The sequence below is a fragment of the Chelonia mydas genome, chromosome 1 (assembly GCF_015237465.2).
Source record: "Chelonia mydas isolate rCheMyd1 chromosome 1, rCheMyd1.pri.v2, whole genome shotgun sequence".
Lineage (NCBI taxonomy): Eukaryota > Metazoa > Chordata > Testudines > Cheloniidae > Chelonia > Chelonia mydas.
The window spans coordinates 331,489,536-331,499,504 of NC_057849.1; the positions used below are offsets into that span (position 1 = coordinate 331,489,536).

At 43.8% G+C, this 9,969-nt stretch overlaps 1 protein-coding gene across 4 annotated transcripts in view; it reads left to right on the forward strand.

The window, feature by feature from the left end:
• DMTF1 (cyclin D binding myb like transcription factor 1) overlaps positions 1-9,903 on the forward strand; it is a 56,083-nt gene extending 46,180 nt beyond the window's left edge. For all 4 annotated transcript variants that reach the window (XM_037889267.2, XM_043552586.1, XM_043552592.1 and 1 more), the window contains 4 exons: positions 1,283-1,441; positions 3,136-3,519; positions 7,481-7,628; positions 8,530-9,903. In XM_037889267.2, the coding sequence (XP_037745195.1) occupies positions 1,283-1,441; positions 3,136-3,519; positions 7,481-7,628; positions 8,530-8,639 (801 nt within the window). In that variant the 3' untranslated portion in view covers positions 8,640-9,903. The remainder of the gene's footprint in view (positions 1-1,282; positions 1,442-3,135; positions 3,520-7,480; positions 7,629-8,529) is intronic.
• Positions 9,904-9,969: the final 66 nt, after the last annotated feature.

The window sequence follows — 9,969 nt, forward strand, 5'->3', positions numbered from 1 at the left end:
GCGGAACTGGAATTAATTTTCAAACTAGACGCCATCAGATTAGGCCTGAATAAAGACTGGGAGTGGTGGGTCATTACAAAAACTTAATTTCCCCAATACTAATTTCTCCCTACTGTTATTCACACCTTCTTGTCAGCTGTCTGTAATGGGCCACTCTCATACCACTTCAAAAGTTATTTCTCCTCCCTTGGTATTCTGCTGTTAATTGATGTATCTCGTTAGACTGACCTAACACTTGGTAAAGCAACCCACATCCTTTCATGTATTTGTACCTGCTCCTGTATCTTTTACTTCATACATCTGATGAAGTGGGTTCTAGCCCACGAAAGCTTACGCTCAAACAAATTTGTTAGTCTCTAAGGTGCCACATCTTATAGCAGTGTATGTTTAATATTTTTATTTTAATAAAAATCTTTCTTATAAGTGGAGTTTATAACACGAGAGACCCTTGCTGGCAAAAGATCCCCCTATGCCTGTACCATTCATCCCATTATTGGTAGGGCACGGTCTCTCTCTACTATTACTCCTGGCAGTGGCAAATGGGAGCTCTGGGAGGCCATATCCTCACTGCACAGCTGTAGCAAGAGTGGCCTGTCTCCTTGTCACTCCTCTCTGGGAGTAAGACCAGGAAGTCAAGAATCTCTCCTTATCTTTCCCCTCATGGGATACTGGCATCTTTTATCTCCCCTCTCCCCCCTCCTCCACCCCGCCGTTTTCATGTGGTCAGCCAGGGCCCAATCCAGCTCACATTGGGTCTTTCCATTGACTTCAATGGGAGTTGGATCATGTCCCAGAAGAGGGGCAGACAAGAATTAACCTATCAGTGGGTGGAAATTGCTGTATTCCAAGTGGATTTAGGATAGCAGAACTTGCTTTTACCAGAGTGAAATTTCACTATAAGATGTGTGAAAAGATTCTGCACCAACGCAGTTCAGGATTTTCACTCCAGTTTAACCATGTCCCCTTGTTAACTTTTCTATCCATAGCTGAACAGGAGAAGGGACTAAACAGAACCCTGCACTACCCTGTAGGAGAAAGTCCTTAGGGCAGAGAGACAGTTGCGAGGACCTCAGATAATTAGTTCTTCACTAATTTAGTTTATTGAAGAAAAATGAGGTTTTTACAGTTACTCCAATTAAATTGTGGTAAGTAACACAGGGAAGGAGTTATTTCAGTACTGTTTCTAGCTAGCTAAACTCCCTATAAGTGAGTGTGCTAAGAGCTTTAAACATGGTTCAGGAAGTGGGGAATTTTTGTACTGACTGTTTTTTCCCTTTCTTAGTCCTTCCATCTCCAGCCTACTGGAACTCCGGGCACTTACTTACTACAGACAAGCTCAAACCAAGGTCTTCCTTTAACACTGACTACCAGTCCGACAGTGACCCTGACAGCTGCTGCCGCTCCTGCCTCCCCAGAGCAGATCATAGTCCATGCCTTATCCGTATGTATCTTGAAGAGTTAGAATGCCGAAACATCTTGGGAAAAGGGTGGGCTAATAATTATTGCCTATCAGCTGCTGTGGTTACAGCAGGCCCCTAGTTACCTCCGTATGCTAAGGTTACAAAATAGTTCCCAGTGCATACACCTTTCTGACATGCTCATAACTTTCCATAATATTCCCTTTGGAGCTGAAATTTTCCATGCTCACTCTCTGTCTAGTCACAGGTAGAGTAAAATTCTTTTGGCCATTTTAAAATTATTGAAGAGTGAGAATTTCCCATTTAAAAAAAACCCAACTCTTCAAACCACAGGCTGCAGAAAACTTGCTGAAGTTTAAAATTTGGCATGGGCATAGTCCTTATTGGAGATTAGTTGTTTGGTTGAAGATTAAACTGGTTTGAACGTGATATCTCCCTCTAGTGGTTGACCTCAACAAAATTTAAATCTGTTACCTACAACTTTTTATTTATAGGATTTTCTAAGATCTTATCACTGAAATCTTCACATCTATGAATTAATTTATCCTCCCACAACCTTTGTAAGGTAGGGAAGTATTGTGACTGGTTAGCAGAGGGTGACAGCTGACAGATATTGGAAGTCACATAGGAAATTTGTTGCAGTTATAGAAATAGAACTCTGATCTCCTGAATCTAGGACTATTATTTTAACTGTAACCACTTAGCTCAAGTAGTATGAGCTTGTGCTTTTGGAACTGAAGGTATCTGGTTTGATCACTGCTGATGACTTTTTTGTCTCGAGTTAAATAATACTTAAGCTTATCACTATCCTCAGAATTATAGAATCATAGAATATCACGGTTGGAAGGGATCTCAGGAGGTCATCTAGTCCAACCCCCTCTCAAAGCAGGACCAGTCCCCAACTAAATCATCCCAGCCAGGCTTTGTCAAGCCTGACCTTAAAAACCACAAAGGAAGGAGATTCCCCCACCTCCCTAGGTAACCCCTTCCAGTGCTTCACCACTCTCCTAGTGAAAAAGTTTTTCCTAATATCCAACCTAGACCGCCCCCACTGCAACTTGAGACCATTACTCCTTGTTCTGTCATCTGCTTCATACATCTGAGAACAGTCTAGATCCAGACTCTTTGGAACCCCCTTTCAGGTAGTTGAAAGCATCTATCAAATCCCCACCTAATTCTTCCCTTCTGCAGACTAAATAATCCCAGTTCCCTCAGCCTCTCCTCATAAGTCATGTGCTCCAGCCCCCTAATAATTTTTGTTGCCCTCTGCTGGACTCTTTCCAATTTTTCCACATCCTTCTTGTAGTGTGGGGCCCAAAACGGGACACAGTAATCCAGATGGGGTACTCCTCCTTTGTTACAAACAGCAAGGAAGAAATGTTGTCTAATAGTGAGATCACAGGATGGAGATTCAGAACCCCCCTGGTTCTAGCTGCAATTCTGCCATTGATTCACTTTACCTTGCTATGCCCCTCTTTTTTTACTCCTCCATAAACTAGATAGAACAGTTTTAACCAGGTTGCAGATTCATAGAGTTGAAGGCCAGAAGGGACCATCAGAGCATCTAGTCTTATCTCCTATATGTCACAGACCATTAAATTTCACCCAGTTACCCATGTATTGACTGCAATAACTTGTGTTGGACTAAAGATAGGTGAAAAACCCACAAAGTGCTAAATACTATTTATTTTGTATCCTTTGTTAATACTTCTTACAGCCAGAACATTTGCTGAATGCAAGTGATAATGTCACAGTGCAGTGCCACACACCGAGTGTCATAATTCGCACTGTTGCTACTGAAGACATCTCCTCCGTAACCCAGGCAGAACTTACTGTCGATTCACACATTCAGTCAGCTGACCTGTCAGATCCTCCAAGTACCCTGGAAGCAGATACTTTTCCACATGACATCCATCAGTCCAAGCTGAGCAATGAAGAGCAGTCTGCCTACATTGACGATGACTCCTCCAAATTCAGTGGCAGAGATAGCACCGAACTGATAGATGGGGTGATGGTAAGAACTGAAGAGGAGATTTCAGATACAGACCTCAAACGTGAAGAGGATTCCCACTCCAATTTAACTGACACTTATGTCACTGAGGTAAGGAAGTGTATGATGGAAACTATCAGAATATGTGAAACTACTGCCTCTAAGGCCTTGTCTACACTACCCAGGTAAGTTGACCTAAGTTAGACTACTCCAGCTATGTGAATAACTTAACTGGACTTGACATACCTTAGGTCGACTTACCCCTTGTCTTCACTGCGCTGCGTCAACGGGAGATGCTCTCTGGTCGACTTACCGTACTCTTCTTGGAGAGCTAGAGTACCGAAGTCGACCAGAGAATGCTCTGCCGCCGATTTAGCGGGTCTTCACCAGACCTGCTAAATTGACACTTGCTGCATCGATTGCAGCAGCGTGGATCTCCCTAGTAGTGAAAACAAGCCTTCAGGGAGAGAGAAAGTGAAGGTTCAAGATAAAGGCCTGATGAGAAAATTAAGGTGTCCTTATGAATGTGTCAATAGTGCTGCTTTTTAATTCAGTCTTCTAGTGTTTTAGCTCCATGAGCATTTTGTGGAGAGGCTTTTTCTGTCTCAGAACTTCGTAAACCTTTACATATTGGGAAGTGGAGGTAGTTAGATCAAGGCTAGGGTTTGGGTTCAGATTCAGTGGCACAGAAATCTCACAAGTGGGCTAGGAATCTGGACTCCCCAAGTCCTCATCTTGAGGATTTTGCTTTAATGCAGGTAGGTAACATAACATAGTGTGACCCAGCTAGTATGGATCAAGGCAGTGAACTGATGGTTTATGGTTTTAGGCAATAAACAAGCCAGCTATTTGTCTACCAAGTCACTGTCTTTTCTTTACAAATATATTGTGTGAGCAAGGGAGAGGTGAAAGTACAGTATTTCTCACAGTCAACTTTTTACTCTACTAATCTCGCTAGTGTCCCCTTAGCTGCAGCAGACCTTTCATGAGTTTTTTGCAGGATTTGATTGGTTAAGCGGAATAGTCCAATTATTAAATGCTCAAACACTTCAGTAAAGATTCAGTTGTGAAACAAATTACAATCTCACACAGCTCAACATCTCAGATGTAGCCACGTGTTTATCTAAATAAGTATAACACTGGAGCCATTGTATAGGCTTGATCAGGGGTGGGCAAACTACGGCCCGCAGGCCACATCCGGCTGTCCAGCCGGTTTAATTCGGCCCTTGAGCTCCCGCTGGGGAGTGGGATCTGGATCTGGGGCTTGCCCTGCTCCCACGCTCCAGCCAGGGAGTGGGTTCGGAGGCTGCTCTGCGTGCATGTGCCGAGGCTCCTGGAAGCAGCAGCATGTCCCCGCTCCGGCTCCTGCGTTTAGGGGCAGGCGGGGGCTCTATGCACCACCCCCGCAGCTCCCATTGGCTGGAAACTGCAGCTAATGGGAACTGCAGGGGCAGCATCTGTGGACGGGGCAGCGCACCGAGCCGCCTGGCCGCACCTCTGCGTAGGAGCCTGAGAGGGGACATGCCGCTGCTTCCAGGAGCTGCTTGAGGTAAGTGCTGCCCAGAGCCTGCACCCCTGACACCCTCTCTTGCCCCCAATCCCCTTCCCCAGCCCGGAGCCCCCTCCCACACGCTGAACTCCTCATTTCTGGCCCCAACCCAGAGCCCGCACCCTGAGCCAGAGCCCTCTCCCCCCCGTGCCCCAACAATCTGCCCCAGCCCTGATCCCCCTCCGACCCTCTGAACCGTTGGTCCCAGCCTGGAGCACCCTCCTACACCCCAAATCCCTCATCCCCAGAGCCCGCACCTCCAGCCGGGCCCCCCCCCCCCCCGAACTCCTCATTTCTGGCCCCACCCCAGAGCCCACACTCCCAGCCAGAGTCCTCACCCCCTCCTGCACTCCAACCCCAATTTTTTGAGCATTCATGGCCCACCATACAATTTCCATACCCAGATGTGGCCCTCAGGCCAAAAAGTTTGCCCACCTCTGGGCTAGATACTACCTTTTATACCAAGCCCATACATCTTGCATGTTCTTGAATTGGAACAATTGATAGGGATTAAGTAACAAGAAATAAGATCAACTTGCATTTTATTGGGCTTGTTAGAGTTTGTTAGGTTAAGTTGCACTTCCCCTTCAACAAACTATTCTCCAAAAGGCCTAATATAACAGATGCTACAATTTTTTTTTCTCACTCAGCCAGGAATCCCACTATAATTAGACTGTTAGGTTTTGTTTCTGCAACGGTGAACAGATACGTGCATTGAACCTTCTCTCTGCTGTTCTGAGGAGCATCCTGCATACAGTCCAAGGCTTCAGACTTTCCTCAATTTGCATTCTTTTTTTTTTCCCATTAGCTGAAATGGATGCAATAATAAGCTCTACATTTTAGGCAGGTTGAGAGCTCTATTTCAGCAGTTGAATCCTTGGATTGCCACACACAAATCAAAATAAGTTAAGTTACCATGTTCAGCATATAAAGACAAAAATGCTAGCAATTCAAAATCTAAACTTTCAAGACATTAGTTATGGGTAAAGGTATGAAAAGATGTTAGATTGTTTGTTTAATTATTCTAGGAAGAAAAAGCAAATCGACTTGGTAATTCTCATTTGTTTATCCTCCTAGCTAAATGGAAGTTTGGGGTCTGTGCAGTTTCACTAGTGGAGATAGAGGGGAATATTTTAGCCAAGAGTACTCAGGAGTAGGAGTGACTCTAAAAAGGCCTGTGTAAACTTCACTTTCTGAATAAGACATTTCTCCCCGCCTGCTGCCATTACAGTTGTGTCAGTGCATGGGAGGTATGGACTCACATTGTAGGGGTTTGATAACTACAGCTGGAAAAGTGCCCAGTTGCCTTTCCCTCTATCCCCTGTACCTTGAGGGCCAGCTTTTCAGTGTGGGCCTAGTAACCACTCCTCAATGTTGTTTGGAAGGTATGCTATGCTGTGCTTTGTGCAGGCTGCTTCCTCACTGAATTAGGGACATCATACTTTGCACTAAGTAGTGCAAGCTAGGATCTGGTCTAATTTAGTGAGGGAGGACCCAGCTATGATACATGCATCACATACATGCGTTCCTTCATACACTGCTTGACAGCAGCTGATAAGGGGTAACCAGCTGGGTGGCCAGCCACAAAGGTGATACTAACAAAACTGCCGAGAGGAACAGGTTTTAGTAAAACTGGCTGGACCATCCTAGCTATCCCTCTAAACAAGGGCCTCCAGCCAGCCCCAGCAGTCTCCACGCCAGCTGTGAATCTGAACAATCCAGCTATTTTCATTCTGCCAATTCCAGTCACCCCTGCTGTTCTGCAATCAGCCTTTAGCTGACAGCAGTCAAGATCACTCTTACTTAGCTGTGCTTAGAGTAGTTAAAACTTGACAGTGAAAGCAGCAGTTGTAGTTATGACTCAAGGAGAAAAGTGTTGGTAAGGTGTTAATTTTTTTTCTAACTTCCTTATTAAATTCACAGAAAGCAATTATAGTTGTATGAATAATTCGTGATTACAAGGCCAGAAAGGACAATTGTGATTTAGTCTGACCTCTTGTGTAAACACAGGCCATAAGACTTGCTTGAGTAAAGTTGAACTAGAGAATCATTTACCCCAAAAAAGTCTTGATTTAAAAGTTTCCAGAGATCCATCCCAACCCTTGGTAAGTTTTTTCAATGGTTAAGTTACCCTCACTGTTAAGTTTGCACTTGATTTCTAGTATGAATTTGTTTAGCTTCAAGTTCCAGCCATTGGATTGTGTTATAACTGTTACATTGAAGAGCCCTCTTATCTACATGGGGACCAAAACTTGATAAGTATTGTAAATATATAATGTATGTCTTAGCACATCTAGAGAAGAGTAGCCAACATAGTGAGAAATTCAGTTTATAGCCATTGTGGTTCACTTAAAACAGTGCTTTTGAATATGTCTGTCATTTTTCGCTCCTTCTAACTACTGCTCGCTGTGAAAAAGATCTCAGCCACAGCCAGCACATAACTCAGTTTCTAGAAGCAAATGTTTCTGTATCCCATTATGGATAAACCTCTCGGATCTTATCCTTCAATCTCTCATCATGCAGGACCTAGGTTCTCCAGCCATAGAAGAACAAGTTGATCAGTCTGCAATAGACGATGAAACTGTCCTTATTGTTCCTTCACCCCATGGTTTTATCCAGACATCAGATGATATAGACAATGAATCAGTCTTACCTCTGACAACGTTAACAGGTAATATGAGACAGTTGCTTAGTGCAATTGGCCTGAAACAAGATTCTTTGGTTCAGGGGTTCTTAAACATCATTGCACCGCAACGCCCTTCTGACAACAAACATTACTACATGACCCCAGGAGGTGGGACGGAAGCCTGAGCCTGCCACTCCAGGCAGAGGGGCTGAATCCCAAGGGCTTCAGCCCCAGGCAGGGGGCCTGTAACCTGAGCCTCACCTCCCAGGGCTGAAGCCAAAGCCTTTGACTTGCCGTCAAGGGGTGAATCCCTTGGGCTTTGATTTCGTCCCTGGGTGGTGCAGGTTGGGCTTCGGTCCTGGGCCCCAGGAAGTCTAAGCCAGCCCTGGCAACCCCATTAAAACAGGGTCCCAAGCCACTGTTTGAGAACAGCTGCTTTAGTTCAATATGGTAATTGAGCTCCTCTAATCATTCTGTGCATTATAGCCTTTATCTATGGAATCTTCATATAACTTACCTTCCAAATCATTGCTGGTTTGAAACTTTAGAAATAAGCCTCTTTAGATGAAAGAAGTTGGAAGCTTTTTTAAAAACAAGGAAGTCATGCATTCATCAGTTTTCCTCCACTGCACCAATGTTAAATGCCAGCTAATTAGTTTTAGACTGCTTATACTGTAGCTGGAAGAATGGTGATGGGTGGTAGCAGTTCCAGCCCTTGTGGAAACCACTCAGTGTGAGGTTTGAGTTAGAGATTGGTTTTTGTTCAGCGTGCAATTCTGTATACCTGCTTTTTAGAGGAAATTGTTTTGGAAAAACTAGAGTAGAGAAGCTACATTTTAATAGTTTTATTTAAATTGTTTCAAAGTACTACCTATGTGCTTTTGAGGTAAGTTGTTTTTTTAGCAATACAATAAGTTTGTCCTTAACATGTTATGGCTCATTGCAGATCCTATATTGCAACACCATGGAGAGGGATCACACATTATTGGCTCATGTTTGGACAGTCCTGATTCTGAAGATTCAAAGGATGTTGAAGACTTAGTGAGTTGTCACTAAGAAGCAGTAATCATGTCTGCTTTCTAAATGAACCTGTTTGCATCATGAAATTACAGTTGCAGCCCTGTACCACCTTCCAAAGAAAGTAGTCAGTTCACACGTTTAAAACATTCTCAAGTTGAAATGGCTACAGTGCACTTTTACTGCTCATAAGACGATGTACCTCATTTGTAAAGGGGTACAGCAGCTAACTGAAGCCCCAGTTCAGCCAGGGGTTATTAAGAGTCTCAGTTGCACACTGCTAGGATCCGTCAATCATTTTGACCTGGCTGTTGCCCGTGTGTTGGACTTTATGCACCTTGAAAACTGGATGGAAACCAAGGACTGTAGCCCTTAGCTTGTTAGTGCAGCAACAAGAATTAGTTTGCACACATTTCATGGAGAGTGGATGAGGATTTCTGCACTTACTGGCTCTTCTAAAATACAGAGTTAAGACTTGTTACTTTTTCCTCCTGAAATTTAGCTGAGGATATCTCAGTGACTTGAGAGGGTGAGGGCAAGGGCAGGAGCAGGAGCAGCATTGCAGAAGGGCTCTGTTTTCCCAATCTCATTTGACGTACCAGTATTTCCAGCACATAGGACCCTAGTTACAGATGCTTATAGGGTTGTCTTTCGCTGTTCCTGTTCCTGAAGAGTCCATTGCTGGCAATGGACGGAGTTGCAGAAAGAGCAGAAGTGAAAGATTTGAACTTTTGGGGGTTTTTTAAAGTAAAAAAATAATCACTACAGCAAGTTCAATAAAAGGGAAACTGATGAGAAAGGGAAAGCTACGGAGGTCCACCAGCATCCCTCTAAAGCCTAGAGAACAAAAAAGCCTCTAACCTTCAGATGCCATTCCAAGTCGGGTAGAAAGACTGCCTAGCTATATTACACTTCCAGCCTCTCTCTGAAGGTGAGTTGCATGCAGCACATTAATATCTGGGCGATGGCAAGGAGGTGGTAGCACCCTTTGCAAGGTCTTGAAGAAGCAGCTCAGTAATAGTATGGGCCTATGTCCCTAAAGCAGTGGAAAGCAATTCTTTCGACCCTTCGGGCTCCTAGCAGACTGAGCAGCCTTCTAAGTGTGCGTGTGTGTGTATGAGGGAAAATAACTCTATAAATTATTTTATTTATTTCTGTAATTAGCTCTTCATAATCAGTTGGTCTTTCAGTCTGTGGTTTTGTTAATGTGAAATTAAGTTGTAGTTTCAACAAAAGGTTGCCTAGGGAACAGAAATAATTGTATAGTTAGTTTAAACAAAAATAAAGTATTTGTCTTCTGTAACTGTAAGATGCCATTTATTTATTCTGTTACAGATCTTTGCGATGCTGCAGTTATTTGTACAATAAT